Consider the following 24,858-nt stretch of genomic DNA (forward strand, 5'->3'; position numbering starts at 1 on the left):
TTTCAATAATTTTACTAAGACCTGATTCATTGAGAATTTTTAAAATTTCCTTTTTATTTTATACATTGATTTGGATAACTCGTTTTTGGTTCTACAAATTGTTACTGCTTTTGCTCTCCTAAAAAAAGTCTAATTAGTACTCTAGAGATATAACCTATCAAAATTAAAGCAGTTTTCTTGGTAAGTAATTGTTTTAGTAAAATAAACTCTGGTTCATTTAGTTCATTTCTTAGTTGAAATAACAGTCATAATCTCAAATACTCTGCAAGTTTGAGTGTAGGGTGTAGAAAACTAAAATAAACCTTATTCTTTCATAGGTATAACCTCACACTTGTGCTAACTAGTTATGCCTTAACAGAGAATAGTAATGTAATCAAAAGAACTTTGGATTTGGAGTAAAGAACATTTATTCTATTGCTTTTACCTTTGTGACTTGAAAAATCAATTCTCTGAGTTTAATTTCTTTATTTGTTGGGGAGGTTTTTTGGGGGGGGGGGTTTGCAAGGCAATGGGGTTAAGTGGCTTGCCCAAGGTCACACAGCTAGGTAATTATTAAGTGTCTGAGGCTGGATTTAAACTCAGGTACTCCTAACTCCAGGGTCGGTGCTCTATCCACTGCGCCACCTAGCCGCCCCTAATTTCTTTATTTGTTAAAGAGGATGTTAGATAGTTCTAAATCTTAATATCTTTAGCCAATAGTTCACATCTAAAGTAAATCAAAGATTTGTTTTAATTAAATTGAGATAATTAAGTGTTATGTAGAGTGTGACAGTTTGAAAATTATAAAATGACATTGTGATGACTTGGAAGAAAAGATAGGAGACGATGGTCCCATTATACCTCTTTGCAGAGATGAGAAGTCCACAAGTGTTGTCTGGTTTTTTTGGGGGATCCTTTGTGATCAAAGAGGGGAGCTGATCTTCTAGTGAAATTTGAAAATACTTCCTTTGAAAGTATATACTTTGATGACTCCCTGGGAATTCTTTTTGAGGTTTAACTAATTTTCTGACAAAAAAGGAATGTTCTGGACTGGACCTAACTCAGACCACTCCTCAGATAGTTTAGATTTGTATTAGAACAAAAAGAGACATTCAAGTCCACGAAAAGAATTATATTTCGCCAAAACCAATGAAGAATTAAACAGAAATAGGACACCTAAAATTGATTCAAAGGAAGCTCCTTTAACTGAGTTGCCCATCTGGAGTCTTCAGTCACACATTCCCTTGCCCTTGGAGTTTTCCTCATGGGTACTATTTTTACTAGGTGTGCCAGGAAATGATATTGTTAGACTAAAATTTTAGTCCTTTTAGCCAACCAAGACTACAGGATAGTTTCAGGACCTTTTAAAGAAAAATTAGCTTAAATTGTGTGGTTTTAAGAGGGATGACTATAGTATTGGTCTTAAGTGCTAGGGTTAAAGCTTTAGCACCTCTTTTTAACCACCATTGTCTTCCTTCCTGTCAAGGAATAAAATGTGAAATTTGAGAAGAAAGTATAACACTATAACACTGATACATTTAAGCATTCTGATAAGTGAAGTATGCTCAAATTCTGAATCATATTAATAATTTTATTTTAAAGAAGTAATGTTTTTTCATTCCATTATGCTAATTCTGTTTTGTTTTACATACACCTATAGAGTTAAGTTTTTAATTTTCTAGTTCAAACATTATAGTTATTGTATGAATTTTAGACACTAAAAAGTGTTTTTCTTGCTCTGTAATTTCTTTGGTGATAAATTGAAGAAATAATGAGACTCAAGGAAATTAAATTAATACAAAAGTGTTAAGTTATTTGGACTAATGAAAATGATTAATTGAAAGTTCTCTTTTCTTCTCTTTAAGGTACTTACCCTTTTGTGACTTCTTCCAATTGTACTGTTGGAGGTGTTTGCACAGGTTTGGGTATGCCTCCTCAGAATGTGGGTGAGGTATATGGAGTTGTAAAAGCTTATACAACTCGAGTTGGAATTGGAGCCTTTCCAACAGAACAGAATAATGTAAGCTGATTTCTCAGTAAATCTTGTTCACAGCCATGGGAAAATAACAGTAGATGTTACTGTATTTTCTTATGGATTCTCTTTTTCAGTGGTCTTTATTCCTTGTGCTTTCTCATTGGAAGATTGACCCAGGAAAAAAATAGTCATTGATACAGAGTCCTGAGGCTTGATGGGGAGAGGAAGGGGAGAGGAGTTAAAGATAGAAAATTTAATTCATGACTTTTATTTTCATGTTCAGTATTAATTCTTTTCTAAGAAACATTGTGATTTCCTGACTTACATGGGAGCTATGAACTATGATTAGGACTGCCCAGTAATTTTCTGTGGCTTCCAGAGAGTTCACTGAATTATGTTGCTCTTAGCTTTCTTTTTTGGCTATTGGGGGGCAGGATTAAGGAATATACTATGAGCAGATTTATACAATTCTGAATTTAATTTTTTAAAAAGTTTATGAAATCTCATCACTCTATGATTTGATTATTTGGTTGTATTCTGGTAGATAGCTATTTACCTCAAGAAGACTGAAATTTTTTCCTGTTAATTATAGAAGAGGTATGAAATAATGGAAAGGAGCCCCAGACTTGGGTTCAGTAGCCCTAGGTTTGAGCCCTGGCTATATAGCCAAGTGACTTTGAACAATTCATTTTATTTTCTTCATATGTATATGAATATACATTATATTAATATTATATATGAATGTGTTCTATTTGTATATATTTTTGTCTTACCTATCCCTGCTTAGTTGCTTGGAGAAAAACACTGTATAAATGTAAGCTAGAACTATTCTCTTAATATGGTTTAGCTAAGTAATAAGAATCTTGTGTTATATACTACTTAATTTGTATTCTGTTACCCAGGAAATTGGGGAATTGTTACAGACCCGAGGTAGAGAATTTGGTGTGACCACTGGAAGAAAAAGAAGGTGTGGCTGGTTGGATCTTGTTTTGCTCAAATATGCTCATATGATTAATGGATTTACTGCGTAAGTGACTTAACTTTTTTATTATTATACAGATTAAGCATTTCTGTTTTTGTCAAATGTGCCTTTTAAGTTGCATTCTCTGTTTTAACTTATTTCAGTCAATATTATTACCTGGAAAACTGCTCTGTAGAAATTAGAAAAGTGATCCTTTTGCTTTTGTGTGTGTGTGTGTGTGTGTGTGTGTGTGTGTGTGTGTGTAAGGCAGTGGACTAAGTGACTTTCCTAAGGTCACATAGCTAGGTAAATTATTAAGTGTCTGAGGCTGGATTTGAACTCGGGTCCTCCTAACTCCATTTTGCCACTTAACTTCACTTGTCCCCAATCCTTTTGCTTTTTAAAACTTTGTTTAGGATTCTCTTTCTCCTAGACTCTTTTCTGATCAGCATGGAGTATCCTTTTTTTTAAAAAAATTGTTATTTTAACATCATATTTCTGAATACATCTTTTCCTAGTTTCTTACTGAGAAAAATCATGTCTTGAAACAAGTATTTTAAAAGAATGAAAAAAGCATTCAGTAATACCAATGCATTGACCATCCTTGATAGCAGTTGTAGTTTTGACAAGGAGTATAACACATTCATAATCTCAGTATTATACTGAATTCCTCACTATCCCTCATTTCATGTACATGATTAGTTACCAAATCTTGGTGTTTCTACTTTTCTTAGCAACCTTTTTGTACTCATACAGTCTCTCACCTTTGTTCAGGCCTTGATCCCCTCTTCCAGTTTATGATAATAGCCTCACTGATCTCCCTTCCTTGGTAAGGAGTCTATCTACTGGGGTCTATCCCATTCACTGCTGCAAAAGTAATTTTACATATTCATAGATCTGGCCATACTATTCCCCTACTCTGTCAATTTCAAGGACTTCCTGTTGCCTCCAGGATAAAATTATAAACTGCTCTGTTTAATTTTGTGTGTGTGGTTTAAATTTAACTTAAAGTATTTTTCCAGTTACCTGTAAAGATAGTTTTCAGCATTCATTTCTGTAAGATTTTGATTTCCAAAGTTTTCTCCCTCCCTTCCCCTCCCCCAAGCATAAGCATCTGATATAGATTATATGTGTACACTCATGTTAAACACAAATAGATATTAGTCATGTTGTGTAAGAAAGAATAAAAGGAAAAAAAATTATGAGAAATAAAAAAACAAAGGTTTTTTTAAAAAGTGAAAATAATATGCTTTGATCTGCATTCAGATTCCATAGTTCTTTCTCTGGATGTACCTACATTTTTTATCATACATCTTTTGGAGTTGTCTTTGATCATTGTATTACTGAGAAGAGCTAAGTCTATCATAGTTGATCATTGCACAATGTTGCTGTTACTGTGTAGTGTTCTCCTGATTCTTCTCACTGCACAGAGTCAATTCATGTAAGTTTCTGAAATCTACCTACTCATTCTCTCACAGGACAGTAGTAGTCATTACATTCATATACCTTAGCTTGTTCAGTCATTCCCCTATTGGTGGACCATCCCCTCAATTTCCAATTCTTTGCCATTACGAAAAGAATTGCTATCAATATTTTTATAATGTGGGTCCATTTCCCTTTTTTTCTTTTATGATTTTTTTCTAAAACAGACCTCGTAGTGGTATTGCTGGATCAAAGGGTGTGCACAGTTTGATTGCCCTTTGGGCATAGTTCCAAATTGCTTTCTAGAATGGTTGGATCAGTTCACATGACTCTGATTTTTACAGCCTTTATAACTTGGGTCTAACCCATCTTTCCAGCCTCATTTGACATTTGCCTTTCCCTGTTCTCTTTGCTCCCCACCCCTCATTCAACCAAACTTGGCCTTTATGTTCCTAACACATGATACTTCATCTCCCTTCCCACCCAGTGCAGTTGGACTATCCATCCCCCTTATTGGCAATAAGATGCATATCTGGCATCTTCCTTTTTGAGTCTTTCCAGTGCCCTCCTCAAACTGTTGTGTTGAACTACTTTGTAATTATTTATATTAACTTTATATTTATGCTATATGTTTTTGTATATAATTTACTTGTCTCCCCCTACCTACTAACCCTTTAGAATGTTAGTTGTAGGGATTGTTTTGTTCTTCAGAGGCAGCTGAAGGCTGGCACAGTGGATAGAGTAACAGTTGTAGTGATATATTTAAATAGACTAAACAATTAAATAGTTACATAAATGATTTTTAAATAATTCAAGATTATTTATAAAACTGACATTCAACCCATAGGAAGCACAGAATTTTAAAACTGCAAAGAACTTGTTGGCATTCTGGACCAACCTGTACCCAAAAAAGAATCCTCTTTATCATCTTCCCAGTGAGTAGTTAATCATCCAGACTTTTGTTTGAAGGACTCCACTGAATGAGAACTTCTATCTCTTGAAGTAGCCAGACTTATTTTGGGATAGTTCAAATTGTTAAGAAGTTTTCCCATATATCAAGCTCAAAGTTGCATCTGTACCTTCTGTCCATTTTTTCCTAGGTCTTTAATTTGGGGACAAATAGAGTAAATCTGATTTTCTTGTACTTGCCTTTCAAGTATTCAGAATAATATAATTGTTCCCTTTGAGTCTTTGCTCTTCCAAAATGGATTTCTTCTTATCTTCATATGCTCTTCACCATGTTAGCTACTCTCTTCTGTATACTCTCTAGTTTGTCAAAGTCTTCTAAAATTCATGCCCAGAACTGAACGTCCTTCTAAATGTGAGCTCAGTAAATTCATGCTTGATAGTTATCTTAATTTCTGCAAGTTCTGTCTCTCTTATTACAGCCTAAGATTGTAGGAACTTGTTTAGCTACCATGTCATTTTATTCCTACTGATTATGTAGTCTACTAAAACCTCCAGATTTAGAAAAAAAGAAAAGAAAGGGAAAAGGCCTACACAACACTAATAGCACTATTGGCGAAACTGAACTTGTCTAGCCATTATAGATTACAATTGGAAACTTACAACAATACTACAAGGCTATATCTCAAAGAGATCAAAGGAAAAGGATCTGTGTACAAAAATATTTTTTGCAGCTCTATTTGTGATGGCAAAGAATTGACAATTGAGGGGATGCCCATTAATCAGGTGGGAAATGGCTGAAAAAGTTGTATATGATTGTGGCAATATTAATGTGCTATAAGGAATAAATGAGTGAGATGGTTTTAGAAAAATATAGAAGACCCATATAAACTGATAAGTATACACAGTAACAATTAAATAGTAATGATGATCAACTGTGAAAGTTTTAGCTACTCTAATTAAAATGATCCAAGACTGCTCTGAAGGATTTATGATGGAAAAATACTTTTCACCTCCAGAGAAAACTGATAAACTCTTGAGTGTGAACCACAGTATAATTTTCTTTTTTCTTTTTAATTTTTCTTGCTTTTTTTGTAGTATAGTGAATATGGAAATAATGTTTTGTGTGATTTCTCAAAAAAACCTAGGAGTTCCTAAATAACAGCTTGCTAGATTTTTTAAAAAATATTATCTACATTTTTAAAGAGTGTTTTGAAAGTCAGAAAATATACAGCACACTAGTACATCTTGCTTGCTTAGTTTTGCCTCTTGATTTGTACTTATGAAGTTGTTTTTTTAAAAGTAATTGACAGGGGTGCAGTGGATAAAGCACTGGCCCTGGAGTCAGGAGTACCTGGGTTCAAATCCGGCCTCATACACTTAATAATTACCTAGCTGTGTGGCCTTGGGCAAGCCACTTAACCCTGTTTGCCTTGCAAAGAAACCTAAAAAAAAAAAAGTAATTGACAGCATTTTGTTTTACATCACCATCATTTGCAGGTTGTACCCCCTTCTCTGACCCAGAGAGCCATGCCTTGTAATAAAAGAAGGAAGAAAAAAGTTGATGCAACTAGCAACATTATCTCATTTCTTCTTTTGCGCTGTGATTGAACATTATAATTATACATTTGGTTTCTGTCTTTGTAATTTTCATTGTTTCCTGGAACTGCTTATTTCACTCATTTGTTTATCTAAGTCTTTGTAATACTCCTTCAGATTTTTCATGTTCATAGTAATTTATTAGAATTCAGTAATGTATTCAGATATTCCAGTTTTGTGTAGCCATTCCCCAGGTGATGAGTATTTCCTTTGTTTCCACATTTTTGCCCCTATAAAAATGTTTATTGTAAATATTATGGTTGTTATTTCTAGTTTTAGAAAGAAACAAGCATTTGTTGTCCACAGTGTGCCATACTATAGCAGGCTCAGTAGCCCACACCCTGGTTAACTGTCTTGGCAGTGCGATGAATTAGGTTGAGAATAACCAACATTCCTCAAACCTTTAAGTAAGGGATCTACTCCAAGCATATGAAGACTTCTTCAGCAGAAGGGTGGCTGAGAAAAATGTTATCTAATGTCTATGATGGGTACTAGAGCATGTGCTGTGGAGCTTGGTCAGATATTGAAGAGGCCAAGATCATTCACTGCATCCAAGGTCATCCAGCCTCAGACACTTACTAGCTGTGTGATCCTGGGCAAGTCATTTATCATCTAACTCAAATTTCTTTATCTGTTAAATTGGGTTAATAATCATATCTATGTCTTGGGGTTATTGTGAAGATCGATTGAGATAATATTTGTAGAGCACTTGAGCCTGGCACAAAGTAGGCTCTATATAAATGCTCATTGTTATTATTCAACCATTCAACAATTAATAGATAATGACTTAGCTTACAATCCTTTGCTATAACACAAAAGAGCTACCATGAATATTTTTGTACATACAGATCTTTTTCTCCTTTATTTGATATATTTTAAGGTAAAGGTTTATGTTTAAAGGGAGAAACAAGCTACTTTAGGGTCACGTTTCTGAGGTACAATTTATCTTTCTTCCACTTTGTACATAGATGTACAAATCCTTGAGTTAAAAGATACTCAGTTTATTGACCTTAGGGACATGCTTTTAGAATGCTTTCTAGAATGATTAGACCAATTCACATTTCTTCAAACAATACATTGATTAGTGTATATGTTTTCCAACAGTTGTATCATTTCATATTATCTGTCAATCAGATGGGTATAAAAATTTGTTGTTTGAGTTTATCTTTAATCTCAGTTTATGATTTTGTGAATTTTGTAGTCTGCTGTGTCATTGTTGGATTCTTTCAAATTAGGTTGGCTCTTACCAAGTTGGATATTTTGGATGTGTTTACAGAAATAAAAGTTGGAGTTGCCTACAAGTTAGATGGTGAAATTATACCTCATTTTCCAGGTAATCTTTTATATTCTTGGCATATAAATTAATATGAACCATTACTCTCTAAAGAAGAGCTTTGCAGATAGATATTTCTGGACACTAGATGCCTTTTTAGAGACTGGTACGTATAAGTTCAATTGAGCATTGCTATGCTATAAGGTTCAGAGTATCTAAGCTACTCAGCTAATTAAGCCTAAAGAACTGGTTCACCATATTCCATAGGTACTTTAAGGCCAACTTGGACCCTAAGGAGAATCTCATAATATCAAACATGACTTATGGGGTGTTCCCAAAAAGTCTGTGATGTGAGAAGAAAATACTTTCTCAAATTCGGGTTAGAAAATTATGTCACATAGTGAAGTTATTGAAGCTTATTAATTTTGTGGGCTGTATAATTTTACATTTGGAATTTAATTTTAAGCTAGATCAAATAACTTTGCTCTGATGATAGCCATATTCATTTATTGTTTATAAATCTAGGGGAAAATATTGGATGGGAGTGATATAACAAGGGTGTTAAACATTTCCAGTCTCTGTTTTCAGTTTCTTATACAAAATGAAGGAGCCAAATAAAATTTTGTCTAAGCTTTTAGACATCTTTTAGTTTCAAGTCCTGTATTAGGTTCTTTATTAATAAGAGCAAGCAAGCAAAATCAGCGTTCCTATATAACTATTGTTAAATGTTGACTATGTTGCACTGTGAATTAAAATTTTTTTGATAGGTTAGCTGATAAATGTTCACTGACAAAATGTGTTTTGTTTCCTTTTTTTAAAAAAGCAAACCAGGAAGTCTTAAATAAAGTTGAAGTTCAGTATAAAACTCTCCCAGGATGGAACACAGACATATCAAATGCAAGGACATTTAAAGATCTCCCTGTCAATGCACAGAATTATGTTCAGTTCATTCAAGATGAACTTCAAATTCCAGGTAACTAAAACACAGAGTATTTCATAAATCGTATCTTTTAATCTTTTGGAACCTAGAGGATTGCCATTCTTCATAAAAATAACTCCTTTTCCAGAATGGACCTCTATAACATATTATCTGGCCACATATGGGAAGATTAAAAAAACCTGTTCATTTGTAAACAACAGAAAGGCTATTCTCACCAAAAAAGCTCATTTCATATTCTTCCGATTTAGAAGTGTAAAGGACTTGACAAATGATCTAATGAAGCCCCTCATTTTACAAGTGAATAGCTCAGAAGTAAATAGGACCTCCCAGCGTCACATGGTTCTGAAGTGACATCGCTGTTCTTTTTTTTTTTACTGTTCTTTACAGGCCACAGCATTGCCTTATGAAATATGATATAAATAATTTTGATTTTAGTTAACTTAGTTCAGTCTTATATGACATTTTAGAGTATTATTTCATGTATAGTGGAAAGCACATAAGATATTGAGAATGTGTGTTCAAACTTGTAAAATAAAGAGTGTAGAGTTGATGATTCCTTTAGATCCTTCTGAGTCTAAATCTGATCATGTTATCTAGTAGGTGACTAGTTGGTCCAAGAGTTTTTACACACTTAGTGATCAGAACCTCTGAGGATGAAGATGAATGGAATGCTGGACCTGGAGTCAGGAAGTCCTGAATTCAAATTTGGCCTTAGATACTGACTTGCTTTGTGACTGAATAAGTCATTATTGACTGCTGCCTCAGTTGCTTCTCTAAAGTAAGGATAATTAATTATAGCACCTACCTCCCTGGGTTTTGTGAGGATCCTATGAGATTATAGAATTGTAGTAAGTGCTGTATAAAAGTTGGCTATTATTTTTATTTATTTTATTTTATTATTTCAGTAAACCTGTTATGTTTGAAAGCTTAATTGATAACTTAGAGGAACACTTGGAAACCTGGAGAAATAATCCTATATAAACAGAATGAAATTCAGAAGTATTTACAGAAAACAGCAACAAATGAACAATGCACAATGAAAGCCAGGGAATGTCAGCATTTTCTGAGTGTGTGTGTGTGTGTGTGTGTGTGTGTGTGTGTGTGTGTGTGTGTGTGTCTTATCATACTATTATAGTAACTAAACTCTATGAGAACAGGGAACAGATTTTATTTGCACTTTGAATCTCCCCCTAAACTGTAAGTGATGAAGGGGAAATATAATTGTCTTATAATGAAGAAGAAAAAAACTAGATGACATTAAGATATATTAAAAGGAATGTGGTCCAGCACACTTACATCTTACTTACTACATCCAGCACAGTATTGTGCTTGATTTTAGTGACTAGATTTTTTTTTAAAAGATTTGAAAAAAACTAGAATCTTCAGAGAAAAATGAAATTGTTAAAGGAATAAAAATTGGATCCTCTGTAAAAAGAGAACCATAAAGAAAAGAGAAGTAAGGCTAAGAATTGATTTAAAAATGTTCCATTTAAGTCTTTTAAAGGATTTGTGTGAGGATTAGTTAATGTCTATATTTGCAGAAGACTGTAGAGAAAGAAGAGGGAAATGAATTTATGAACAGATGAGATTTTAATTAAACCTATTTCTAGGTTTAGGTAGCACTAGATATTAGAGGAGGATATGAAATCTCCACCCTTAGAGAAAGTCATAAAGATGAGAAGTATTGGACATGATATCTTGAATAAGTAACCCTTTGGGACTTTAGTTTCCTCTTGTGTTTATTAAGAATGTTATATTAGATGCTTCTGGATCCTGTCTAGGCCTAGTTTTCTAATCTTGTCAAATCCATGAGAGGAGAACCTTTTGTGTGTATCCAGCCATGTTACTCCTGTTATGATTCAGATCATTCCAAATAATTGTTCTTCCAGCTTTTAATTCTGGTTTCCATATTGATAACAGCATTCTCAGTTTGGTTTCACCTACAGACTTAAAAACATTTCCACTATTTTATTCATTGGCTCATCAAATGTTTATCAAACACATACAAAGCCCATGGTGCACTGCCCTAGAAGAAAGTTTAGCATGATCCTTGCTCTTACAGAAAGTCTTGAGATTGAAATAACAGCATGAACAAAGACTTGATTCAAGTTGTGACATTGAGGTAATTTTGAAGACTGGGAAAATTTTTAATAAGAGGAGCTAAACAGAAGCCAAGAAAGAGGCTCCTGGAATCCCAGAATCGAGTGGGATAATCAGAAGATAGACAGTGTCACTATAGATATTTACTGTATTTTCTCCTGATGCTATTAGATTACTTACTCTTTAATTGAAGAAAAATTAAATAGAGGGACAAAAATAACAGACTATTCAATGTTCTGTCCCCTCGTAGATAAAAATTAATATCTTCTAAATATTTATTTTTCATTTGTTTTTAATGTATTTTCAGGTAGGAACAATGAATTGACAGGTTTTATTAGGATTTTTTTTTTGTTTTAGTCCTCTTCTATCTTTTAGTGCTGCATTAATTATTTTAGAGTTCTTTAAAAAAATTTTAGGGGTGGCTATGTGGCACAGTGTATAGAACACCAACCCTGGAGTCAGGAGTACCTGAGTTCAAATCCAGCCTCAGACACTTAATAATTATCTAGCTATGTGGCCTTGGGCAAACTGCTTAATCCCATTTGCCTTGCAAAAAAATTAATAATTTTAGGGGCAGCTAGGTGGTGCACTGAATAGAGTATTGGATCTGGAATCAGGAGGACCTGAGTACAAATTTGGCCACAGATCCTTAATAATTACTTAGCTGTGTGACCTTGATTAAGTCACATAACCCCATTTCCTTGCAAAAAACCAAAATAAGTAAGTTTGGCTTTCAATTTTTGCAATGTTAAGACAGTTTGTTAGGGTTTTATGGTCATTAAGACCATTCAGTTCCTAATTTATTTTTTGGGTTATAGATGATAACTTTTCATTTTCTAGTTGATTTAGTGTACACTGTTCCCTACACTTAAATATTAAGCAACTCCTTGTACAAAGTGGAATTGCAAAACTAAAATTAGAATAGCTCCTACTCTTAAAAAACTTAATATTCACTTAGCAGTTCTGTTCCAAATGAAACTGGGAACCCTCCTGCATGTGTGGCCCTCTGTTCTGTTGCCATTAGTCTTTCTTCTCCAAAAAGGGATTTAGAAACTTTTTCATCCATGTTAAAATGTACTAATGTTGAAATACTGTATTATTAAGTTTAAGATCTCTAAAATACCTTAAATGCAAAACTGTCTACAGACTAGCTTTCCCCATTACAACTGGAATCCTGTTAAATTTTTGTTAGCAAAAAATTGTTCAACCCTCGCAGTCCCATATCATCTGAATGTATTTTATAGATAGTTGACAAATTACATGTTGCCAGTTTTGTGTTGAATTCCTTTTCAAAAGTAGAATTTTAAAAAATATTTTAAATTTCTAGCATCATCATACTTGCAGACTCCTTTTTTTTCCTCTAGGGTTTTTTTTTTTTTTTTTGCAAGGCAAATGGGGTTAAGTGGCTTGCCCAAGGCCACACGGCTAGGCAATTATTAAGTGTCTGAGACCAGACAGACTCTCCTTTTTAAAATACTCTGTATTTCACAAAATTGATATTTAAAAGCAGGGTTGTGTTAAGGTTAAAATTCTTAAATCATGTATATATCTTGACTGCATTTGTGCTGTTTCCCAGTATATTCAGAGATAGTAACAAACCATGAAATAAGTGATTGAAAGCTACAAGAAGTGAGTACATTTTTTTAATTGGACAACCATGAATATGCAGTGGTAAGATGCAAAGTACTGTAAGAGATTGTCTTTTTTTTTGCTTCAACTTGCAGGGTACCAAAGTAAAGTTTATGGTTTTGTTTCCCCCCCCCCTCTTTCTTAGTTAAATGGATTGGTGTAGGTAAATCCAGAGAATCAATGATTCAACTCTTTTAAGGACTGCCAATGCAGGAAAGAAGCACACTCCTCCCTCCCAAAAGAAAGGAAGAAACAAAGAAGAAAAAAGACTGCTTATTCTTAAACATTTTATTTTTAATCTGCAAAGTCAAGAATATGGACACTGAATGGAAATATGTGCTACAGTTGTTTTCAGATTTTAGGATCACTGGCTGCTGTGGAAAGAAACTTTGGCATATTCCAGTGTCAGCTTTCTTTAGCTGGCATAACTGCCAGATTGTTTTTGCTCCTGCTGCTCATGGTGCCACATTTTCTTTTAATGTTTAGTCATAATATAGTCCACATTTTTAAAAATCTAAGGTAGAGAACTCCTTCAAATGTATTTAATTTTCACCATTGTCTGTGTGCTGTCATTGGTGTACCCACAAATCTTAGATGGTAAGAACAATTAATGCAGTTTTGCACAAATACTTTTACATTCTGATCATTCAAATTCTGTCATTGTAATCTTTGCTGTTAGAGTAAATGATTAAAGGAAGAAGGTTCTGGTCATTTTTGTAATGCTGTAAATTCTGTTTAAATTGTGAGCTGTTTCTTTTGTCCAGAGACTATTGCCAATTGGAGGACACACACAGGTTCTTTAATTTGTATACACAGCATGGAGACCTTGATTTTTGTGAATTATTTAATATTTTAAACATTTATTTGGACAAAAGAGAAAAAGTCACCTACAAAAATTTGGATATTGTAAAAGGTTAATTTAAAAAAATTAAAAAACTAGTCTGATATTTGGTGGGTTTGATTCTTTGTGATTTCAGACAACTCAGAAATATGTACCTTGCTTTTTATACGTTAGCATTGTTCTTCCATCTGACGGGCTTATTCTTCAACATTGTGCCTACAGCTTATGCCTATAAAATCACGTGTTGCCAAATGTACCATCAAGCCTCCCCAAATTGTAAATCATATTTAGATGATTGTATTTCTTTCCTGTAAGAAAAGGGGGGCACAATTTTGAAGATTAGGCTTAAATTATATTGTTTCAGATTAGAAGGACCTTATTAAATGGGATATTTTAAATGTTTGAATTAGGTGCCATTTAAATTCCTTTATTTTATTATATCATAATTAGCTGATTAAAAAGAACCAAATATTTCTAGTATACCTTTGCATATTGTGTCTTTGTTCTGGAGAGAAAGGTAACATTTTTTATTGGTAGTGTTGGAATATCCAGAGATTCTCTGGGGGAAAAATGGACTCAAGTGTGCCTTGTATATAAAGTAGGCTTGTATAATTTGTTTTTAACTTTTGGTAATGACTGAGTTTGTGTATTTTTAAAATTTGTTCTTTAATAATCTATTTGTTGAAGATTTACCAGAATAAAAACAGGATCAGCCTTGAATAGAACAGAAGCTCTATGCCAGTTGATTTTAAGTGCCTTACAGAGATCCAGTTATGAGAGGAAAAATTGGGCCTAAAAGTAAAGGTTGAGTAGGAACAATGTTAGAGAGATTTAAAAATATTATACACTAAGTAATCTGTTACATTATACTGTCTTGTACTCTCCCAGGATGGAAAATAAGGCTTAGGGAAAGCAAGAAGGCTGACATCTCTAAACATTTTGAACATGTTTTTCTGTTGGAAGTAGATAACTGACTAGGCCTCATTTCTTAAGGACTTCTTTCTTGGTCCTTGTTACTTGAAGGTCATTTGATGTGATTGAGGGGGCGGCTAGGTGGCCTTGGAGTCAGGAGTACCTGGGTTCAAATCCGGTCTCAGACACTTAATAAGAGAATGAATGACATAATAAAAGAAAAACAAGTATAGCTTTACTATGAAAACAAACCAATCCATTGGTTTTTAAGTGTCTTATGTGGATTTTTAAAATAATGCTTTCATTTCTGCTCTTTTTCTCCCCTAATGCTCTGGTTTGGACACCGATAGGCTAGCTATTTAGAACTAGAAGGGGACATTAGCAGCCTCCTTGTGAGGATGTGAAGAACACCTTGCCCCCAAGCACATGATAAATTATGGACAGAGTGAAAATTAAAACACTATGCAGTGTTCTTTTCACTATCTTATACCTGCTTTGTGTAAAACAATACAAAAACCAAAAACCTGTATTTGACATGTTTGGCTAGCATTGTCAGCACCTGAAACTATGTTTTGGAATGATGGTAAACAAGGTTAGGAATTGTTGAAAAGTAGATTAGATTAAAACTATTTTCGACAGATTGGCGAGCTTTTTTTTTCTTTTTAAGCATACCCTTTTTTCCAAATTCAATTGGGTAAAGGCAGTCTGCTTTTGAGTTATGATCAGTTATCAGACACAAATCATAGACAAGATGTTTTAGTTCCACAAATCAAAAGTTTATTACCACAGACACGTGAACCCCAGTGTAGCTTACAAACAATGTTACTTTAATATAAACTTCTAAAATTCTTCTAGGAGCTGGCTTGCAAAGAAAAAAGCATGTTATAAATCATGACACAAACATGTTTAAGATATACATATATAAAACCTCCTCTTTAACTTGAACAGTTAGGCAATAGGATAATGACAATAACATCTTTATGTAGTGCTTTTAATATTTGCAAAGTACTTGAGATCACTTGACTTTTACCACAACCCTGTGAGCTAGGTAGCATAGTGGGGATAGTGTACCAGGCCTGAAGTCATCTTCCCAAATTCAAATCCAACCTCAACCACTTAATAACTGTGACCCTGGTCAAGTGACTCAACCCTTGTTTATCTCATCTGTAAAATGAGTTGGAGAAGGAAATGGAAAATCACTTCAGTATCTTTGCCAAGAAAATCTCAAATAGCATTATAAAAAAATAGCATGAGAGCTGTGTAGTACTTAACCTTATACATGTAGAAATATTTCCATTTTAAAGATGAGGGAACTGGGTTTAAGGAGTTAATTTACCCATGGTCACCTAGTTAGGTGTCAAGAAGACTGTAACAGTTCAGTTTGATTCCAGGTTGAGTCCTAGTATTGCCTGAAAGCTCCCGTACTCTATCTAAATTGCGAATTTTCAAATAATTAGAATATTAAAATTTCAAAGTTGTACTAACTATAGTAATTTAAGCTTTGTTTGATTCATTGTGCATGAATTGAGTGTCATAGTATCCAGCAAAATCATCAACTGTGCATAACTGTCTTAAAATAAAATACTTGATTCTTTTAATATTTCTGATTATAAATGGGAGGGGCAGTAATATATCTAATAACAACAGGTACAAATGTTTATTTGTTAAGGGACTTGAGAACTTTTGATGCTGTTGGGGCAGCCAGGTAGCACAGTATGTAGAGTGCAGGGCCTGGAGTCAGGAAGACTCATCTTCCTGATTTCAAATCCACCCTCAGACACTTATTTATGTGATTTTGAGCAAGTCACTAATGCTGTTTGCCCCAAGACCACATCTGTAAAATGAACTGGAGAAGGAAATAGTAAATCTCACCAGTATCTTTCTTTGGGGGGGGAGTGAGGCAGTGAGGTTTAAGTGACTTGTCCAAGGTCACTTGGACAGCTAATTAAAACATGTCAAATTTGTACTCATGTCCTGACTCCAGGTCTGGTGCTCTATCCACTGCACAATCTAGCTGCTCTTATTCCACTATCTTTGTCAATAAAATTCCATATGGGGTCATAAAGAGTTAAACAACTGAAAAAATGACTAAACAAAGAGAGCACAAGTGATGAATACAAGGCCAATTGTATTACACTTTGGATTCTAATCTCCAGAGACAATGAGAAGAGACCCCTAACAGGTTGGGATTTCCTGTTATGGAGAATTTAGAAGACACAGATGTAAATCACATAGGCAGGCATGGATGGGTCTTTATCTCTGGTGAGAATTATGTTGATGAAATCACAGGTATTTTAAAGTAATTTAGTTTTCTTTTTTTCACAGTTCTCCATTTGAAAAGAGTTGTAAGAGTTTCTAGAAATCAAGCTATTTAAAAAAGCCTGCAAAGCACTATAAAGTAAATGACACTATTAATATTTATTTAAGGCTTTATCTCAAGATGTTTTTGTTTAAAGGTTACAATAAACTCATTGAAAGTCTTAAGAATAGGAAATAGCGAAGTTTACTATTCTAGTCATATACAGTATACAGAATCTTGTCCATTCCGTATTATTTATAATGAATCTTCTAAGAAAACAAATACTTAGTATTGGCATTATCTCTCCCATCCTTTAGCCCAGGATTGGGGAACCTTTTTTCTACCAAGGGCTGTTTGGTTATTTAAACATTATTCATAAGCCAAACAAAATTATCAACTTAAAAATTAGACTATGGGGGCGGCTAGGTGGCGTAGTGGATAAAGCATCGGCCTTGGAGTCAGGAGTACCTGGGTTCAAATCCAGTCTCAGACACTTAATAATTACCTGTGTGACCTTGGGCAAGCCACTTAATCCCATTTGCCTTGCAAAAACCTAAAAAATTAGACTATGTTTGATCATACATTTAATAATTCACCCCTACAAATCTCCCAGATTCATTGCATTACAAGTCTCACCAGCATTGCCTTGGCAGTACCAGACCAAATGATTTCAAAGGCCTGATAAGACCCCCAGGGGCCAGATGTTCCCCCACTCTAATATTGTGAAGACAAAATAATTGTAATAAGGAAACTAATGTGAATTCCCAAGAAACTTACCAACCACAAATTCTTTAAAGCTATACACAGAAGGAGCAAGTCAGAGACTGCCAATATTGATGTAGGCTCTCACTTTTTCAACTTAACCAGTTAACTCTCAGGAGCACTGACCATCTTCTGTCACCCAGGTTCATAATGATGTCACTTGATACAAATGGAATTGATTGTCAGATTTTGTTGTCCTTACCTTGATGACTTTCAAACTTTTACCCTTTCCACTCAAAACCATAGATTAGGTCCTCATCATTCCTCACTGGACTACTGCAAAAGGCTAACTGGTATCCCTTTCTCTTACCACTTTCCACATAACTCCATCCTCTTACCTAATTGCTACGGTCTTTTTCCTAATCAAGTCACTCCTCTACCAGCTCAATGACTCTTGGCTCTTTATGCAAGATCAGATACAAAACCTGAAATGCTTAATAACCTGGAGCTATCCTACCTTTCTAGCCTTACAACCTACTCTACATATTCTCTAACTACACTGGTTCCTTTAATGACACTAATCTTCGTTACTCTGCCTTTGCACTGGCATTTTCTGTCCCTTCGATTCCTAGAATTTTCTAGTCCCTCACTTTAACTCTTAAGTTCCCCTGGCTTCCTTGAATCGTCACCACCTTCTGCAGGAACCCTTTCCTGATCTCCCCAACTGCTAATTCTCCCATCTCTGCACGTACCTAGGTAACTTTTTATCTCTCCCTCTATTATTATTTGTAACCCCAGAACTTGGCACTTTTTATTAACTCACAGTAAACAATCTTTGTTGGCTGACTAAAACTCAGAAAACTGAAATTGACAAGAAAAGTTAAGGATAACAAAGATTTTTAGATTTTTAAAGAGAAAGGGATGATCAAAAAAAGGTAGTAGCATACCATTTGGAGTGGACGGAATGATACTGGAAATTAAGGAAAAGCAAGTGGGTCAGTTCGTAATTTGTTTTATTTGCACTGGGAATGGCAGGGCAAAAATTGCCAACAAAGTTAATACCCATGTTCAAGATTAGAATTTCTATTTGCTTTTGGATTTTCCTGGGATAGGACTCGGAGACCCTCTGGTTTGAATCTTTCATTATGCCAACATAAAGAGAAGTTAAGCCATGTTCCCCAAGGTCATAGTTCTCATTCTGAAAATTAAAATCGTTCTGCCTTTCCATTCTGATTTGCAGTTCCACACTTTCACCCCACAGTCTCACCCCCCCATGTTGATTAGCTTTACAAAACAAGTAAATCAGAAAACTAAGTTCAACTTCAAAAGTCTCTTTTCCTCAAAACTGTCAATGAAAATCCCTTTTTTTGTCCTCATGCTTCATATGAAAATATTCCTTTATCTTGTAATTTGTGGTGACTAAAATAAGCATTATGATACATTAAAATTATTTTATGGGCTCTTATTTTGTCGAGGCATATTATTTATAGGGACTGGTATCTGTGATATCTATGCTATTCACTGCTATAGTTAATACCCAGATGAAGAAACCATCACTTAGGCTGGAAGAATGCTCATTTGATTATTGTAAATTAGAAGGTATGATGGGGAACTGAAGGAGATGTGATTGCTAAGCCATTATCTGTGCTCTTTGGAGGAACATGAAAAGCAGTACTGTAGGCCTGCAGAAGGGTGAACGTTCTGGTTATCAGAAAAGGGAAGAGTAAATTATAAACCACTTATACTGATTTCAATTTCTGGGGAAACTTTTAGCCTTGACTTGGATTAGAGCAAAATGTATCACGTTCACCAAATTTGCAGGTAGACTAGGTGATGACAGGAGGATGGAAAAGATGCTGGCAGGCTAGTGCTTTGGGTTGAATCTAATAAAAGTTAAGGAATAAATAGTCTTATACCTGGATTCAAAAAATCAAATATACAAGAGGAGAGACAGTAGTTTGAAAAAGTTCTGGGAGTTTGAGAAGGATTACAAGTTCATTGTGAGCAATATTGATCTGGACCTGCATTATAGTTCTGAAGAATGAGCAGGTGGATAGCCCCTCTATATCTTGTCCTGGACAGATTATATAGAAAGGCTTTGAAAAATAAGCCAGATAAGGACAACTAGATTGGTGAAAGTTTGAATCCATGCCATATTAAAAATTAGGGATCCTAAACATAGAGAAGATAAGATTTGAGGATTTCATGCTCACTGTCTTCAAGCTCTGCTACACAGAAAAGGGACTAGATTTGTTGTGCTTGGTTCTAGAAGGCAGAACAAAGCACAATAGATAAGTCACCAAGGACCAATTTAGACTTAACACCAAAACAAACACCTTCTTAATTATAATTGTCCAAAAATCTGTGCTTGCATTCACCAGTGCCTGGCACATTGTTTGATAAATGTTTCCTGGTTTGATGAATTTGGCTTATTGGAGGTTTTCAGAGCCTGGGGAGACCCATTTTTCAAGGGTGTTTTAATCATGGATGAAATTAGATGATTCCTGAGGTCCCTCCCAACTCTAAATTTTTATAATGCAATGTCCTTTTCAAAAAGTAATTTTGCTAAAATCTGCATATATTAGCAACCCCATTTAGTTCTTTTTTAAAAGTTTGTGTTAAGTTTTATTTTTTACATTATCACAGTATCTCATGTATCTCTCCTCCCTGTGCCTGAGAGCAATCTTAATTATATTTTTTTTTAGATTTTTTTGTAAGGCAAACAGGGTTGAGTGGCTTGCCCAAAGCCACACAGGTAATTATTAAGTGTCTGAGATGGTATTTGAACCCAGGTACTCCTGACTCCAGGGCTGGTGCTTTATATCCACTACGCCACCTAGCCACCCCTAATCTTAATTATATTACAGAAATTGTATTAAATTGTATTAAACCTGTTGCTCAATTAAAGTAATATTTTTTGGAGAGAGGAAAAAAGTCAGCATAACTGATCAGTACATTGGAAAAGTAGGAAACATGCAATGTGTAAATATCTGGATCTCCCACCTCCATGAAGGGATAGTTTGAGGGTGTTAACCCAGTTTTTACTGAGCCATCTTTAACCTGGTTGTGACAGTGTAGGCTAGAGCCAGAATGCCAGTAAATCAGAGTGGTTTATTTTGTAAGGAACTGATTTGCTAATTATGGGATTACTACATTCTTCAGAATCCTACCTTACTATTGTAAAATCAGATATTTTATACATGTTCATAAGTGGGAAGGTAGATCAGGGAACAAGTGCATTTGGAATTTGAGAGATCTTCCTAGGACAATTCCACCATATCAGGAAAATACAATGTACAGCTCATTTTTATCAATTTAAGTAGGAGTCCTGTGAGAATGATAAAACTGCATAACAAAAATGGGAGTATACAGTACAGTTTATACTGATAGACTTCACTTAAAACAGACATGCACGGTTTAGGGAAGGATCTGACGTGATTGATGACTTCTGTTACTTTGTTTTCACTTATTTCCCAGGCCCAGGGCTTGTTTAAATCTCTAGAAACTAGGTAATTATTAAATTTATTAAAATATTAAATTTCACATAAATTAACATAAAAATCATAATTCTTGACGGGTATCTTCTCACATCTCATTTTGGTACCTCCTGAATTTTATATTTTTTTGTTACATTTGCTTTTGATATTTTGATGGTGTTCTCTCCATTTACATCATTATAATTACTAAGTACTGTTTTGTTGACTATACTTACTTTACATCAGTTTATACTGGTCTATGTTTTTCTGTATTCATTATACACGTCATCTCTTAGAGCATAATATTATATTGCACTCATGTATCACAACTTGTTTAGTCATTCCCCAACCGCTGGGCATCTACTTTGGTTTCAATTCTTAGCTGTCCCAAAAAGTGCTGTTTTAAATATTTTGGAGTCTGTAGAAACTGTTTTCCTTATTGATGGATTCTTTGGCATATAGGCCCATTAATAGAGTCTCTGATTCAAAGGGTATGGACATTTTAGTTGCTTTTTTGCTGCATAACTCTAAGTTGGTTTCTCAAATAGTTGTACCATTTCACAGCTTCACCAATAATATATTAGTATGCTTTTCTTTCTACAATTCCTTGAACACTGATTAATGCTATGGGGGGGGGGGGTCATTTTGGGGAGCTAATTTAAAGGATATGAGATGAAATTTGAGGATTGTTTTCACTTGCAGTTCTTGTTTATTAGTGATTTGGAGCATTTTTTTAAATGTGATTATGAATATTTGGCATTTCTCCTTTTGAGAACTGGTTGTTCGTAGCCTTCAGACCATGTGATGTTGTGTGTGTGTGTGTATATATATATATATATATATATATATATGTATATACTTGACCTCTTTCCTTCTCATAGATGTATTGTTATCTATACAGAAATTTTTAAACACAGTATTATATTTCTTCAGTTACTGTGACATTTTTTAAAAGGTGATCCTGTTCTTACTGACTCTCTTTTTCTCACCTGTGATCTCATTTTGTTACTCCTTTTCTGTTAGGGTTATGTTTATTAATGCCTTTTTCTCTTTTGGTTTCATCTCCCTCTTTTTCCTCATTAACCAACTAGATTCCACCTTCCTCTCCTTTTATCTAGTTTTATTCATTATTTTTACAATTTCACTTTTTTGACCCCCTTTCCAAATAAATATTTCAATCTTTTCATTATCCCATCCTCTCTATTCTACTTCTTCAATCTCTGATTCAAGACCCCTCTATCAGGACTCTTTTCTCTGTATTCTTTATGCAATCAGAGCTTCCAAAGTAACTGCTCTGGACTTTGCTCTCTACATACTTTTTGCCACTGCCTGGTAGGACTTATCCCATGATTCCTCTTTCCATTGGGCCTTGCTCCCAGAGCAATGCCTATTATTGAAGGTATCAAAGGACACTGCCCAATGGTAGGGCCCCTCCCTCACCACTGATCTGTATCCTCTCATTGATCTTCTCCCCCCCTCTCCATTATTTGTCTGAATATCTCCACTCCTTCAGGTGCCAGGTGCCCCAAGGAGTTCTAACTTGTTCCCTCCTACATTAAGTTTTTAAGTTCCCAATCCCCTAGATCTCATCCAGTGTAAGGTCCTCATATCTCCCTTTATCAATAGGAACATTCATTAGTGGAACCTTCATTCCTTCTCCCACTCCTTTTTTATTAGTCTCTCCACCCCTTTCTAAGATACTTTCTTGAAGTCTCTTTCTGGGATCACAAGGTCACCTTACCCTCATGGCTAACCCTTGATTCAAACTCTGGCAACTCACTCATTTTTCTCTATTCCTGTTCTCCCCCTTTTTTCATGTGCTCTCCTGTAATATAATCCCCCCAAAAGAAGCATTCATCTCTAAGCCAAGGTTTTGTCCATAAAACCCTTTATTTGCCTCTTCACTGCTACCTCTACCAGATTTCCACCTTTACCCTTGGGTACATTTAGAAAGAAATCTCTCACTGGTCTCCATTGTCACTCTGTTATTGTTATCCTTACCTACTTCATTTATTCATTCCTCCTGCATTTCTATTTGGGGTAGGGTGTTTGAGGAGCAAATAATCTCTTTAGTTCTATTTTTCTTTCTAAAAATATTTCATTTTCCTTATCATTGAATATCCATTTTTTGTTGAGTAGGGTTAGCTCATTCTAAGTTCCGTTACTCTTTGGAATACATTATTCCATTTTCTCCTTTTTTCTAGTAAGTGCAGAATAATGGAATATACTTTCTTTTGTTTCTGTGTGTATGAATTTTCAATCTAATGTTGTCTCAATTGGTCCTTTGGTGAGGCTTACCATTGCAGATTCAAGTTTTTCATGATTTTTACTGTGAGGAACATATATTCTGTTTTCATAAATCTCATTCCTCTTTTAAACTTCTCAAAAATAGTGTGATATGGTTCCACGTTCTTCTCAAATTCTACCAAGTCCTTTGTCTCATCAAGTGTTGAATTATTTCCCCTAGTTTTATAGTATTTATTGATAGATACTTGAATTTATTTGCTAGTTTTGGAGGTCATAGTTCCTCCTGTTGTTACTATTTTTACTGTTTGTTTATCTGTTTATGTTCAAGATCTTTGGGTTCTCTTCCTGAAATCTTTCAATTCCCTCCTCTCCCATTTTCCTTATCACTAACTTCCTGACTTTGCCCCCTTTGATTATCGATTTCTTGAAGGTTGGATTAAAACATCTCAGCCTCCTCAAGCACTGGACAATGCATGGTTCACCATCCTGGATATCTGCCCCAACTGATTTTTGGGTGGTTAGAATCAACTCCAGCTGGATGCCATACTTTCTCTCTTAGGCTTGATGGAGTGTGGCCCAGTCTATCATATGATAATGTCTTGTCCGAATGATGGCCTGTTCCACACTCTCTATTCCTCAGTTCTTTAGCTATCAGCAGTTCAGATCCCGTTTTACATAGCATCGCCAGTTCAGAGTTTCGTAGTACTGGTGGTGCTTTTGGGTTACAGCCTCTGATCAGGTTTTTGCTCCTGAAGGGTTGTGGCCATAGGAAAACTTCTGTAGACTAGAGTCAGGGTCTCCATGACAGCGGAACAAGGGAAGGGAGAGTGCCATTTGAAGTGGTTTTAATGTTATGTCCCATCTAATAGTACACTCTTGCTGCCAATCTCCTTCATTATCCATCTGTGAAGTATACCTGTACTTTACCTTAATTCAACCTATTGCTCAAAATGTTCTGCTTTCCAAAATGTTACATTGATTCACTAACGCACCAAGCCACAAGTGAATTGTTTCCCACCCATCCATACTCTTCTTTGATTACCTTCATAACCAGTATCAGAATATTTTACAGCAGTATATGTGGTCTGACTCTAAGATAGAGGAGAGTTAGCTGATATCCTTGGAATAGAATCCCTGATCTCAGTCTAATTGGTTTCATGAGGGAGTCTAATTAGCTGGTAAAAGAGAATAATTTGTACAATTTAAATGTTTTAGAATTTATTATAGTATTTAGTTTAAATGTTTTAGAATTTGATATTCCTGTTTATATCTTTAAACAGTTTGTTACTAGTTTCTTTAATCAGAAAATATCAAAAATTGTACTTTGCCTGCCTGGGGAATTATTACTGGAATTCAGATCCATTTCTTTCAAAAGCCTTCTTTTCATCAGTGGAGCTTTGGTAGGGAGTTAAGTGGCTTTGGTTCAAGTACTGGTGTAGCTAAAATCTGGTCCAACTCTATAATAAAAAAAATTGAATTAACCTTAATTTTATGAATTGTGAGTAAAATTAATATGCAAGTGTTATTACATTAAAATGAGCTTTTTAAAAAAGTGCTATTATTTTAAGAATATCTACCCCAGAACAACTTTTGACTA

General features: G+C 34.7%; 2 protein-coding genes across 5 annotated transcripts in view; one reads left to right on the top strand and one right to left on the bottom strand.

The window, feature by feature from the left end:
* ADSS2 (adenylosuccinate synthase 2) overlaps positions 1–21,843 on the top strand; it is a 54,613-nt gene extending 32,770 nt beyond the window's left edge. The window contains exons 9-13 of the mRNA XM_074222869.1: positions 1,845–1,999; positions 2,857–2,981; positions 8,078–8,175; positions 8,939–9,088; positions 12,930–21,843. Of these exons, the coding sequence (XP_074078970.1) occupies positions 1,845–1,999; positions 2,857–2,981; positions 8,078–8,175; positions 8,939–9,088; positions 12,930–12,982 (581 nt within the window). The 3' untranslated portion in view covers positions 12,983–21,843. The remainder of the gene's footprint in view (positions 1–1,844; positions 2,000–2,856; positions 2,982–8,077; positions 8,176–8,938; positions 9,089–12,929) is intronic.
* Positions 21,844–24,468: 2,625 nt separating this feature from the next.
* SPMIP3 (sperm microtubule inner protein 3) overlaps positions 24,469–24,858 on the bottom strand; it is a 33,205-nt gene continuing 32,815 nt past the window's right edge. For 3 of the 4 annotated variants that reach the window (XM_074222871.1, XM_074222873.1, XM_074222872.1), the window contains one exon: positions 24,472–24,718. In XM_074222871.1, coding sequence (XP_074078972.1) covers positions 24,648–24,718 — 71 coding nt within the window. In that variant the 3' untranslated portion in view covers positions 24,472–24,647. Of the gene's footprint in view, positions 24,719–24,858 lie in introns of all 4 variants that reach the window. The other variant, XM_074222870.1, reaches the window with a different exon arrangement.

The sequence above is a fragment of the Macrotis lagotis genome, chromosome 2, assembly GCF_037893015.1.
Source record: "Macrotis lagotis isolate mMagLag1 chromosome 2, bilby.v1.9.chrom.fasta, whole genome shotgun sequence".
NCBI classification, from domain to species: Eukaryota; Metazoa; Chordata; class Mammalia; order Peramelemorphia; family Peramelidae; genus Macrotis; species Macrotis lagotis.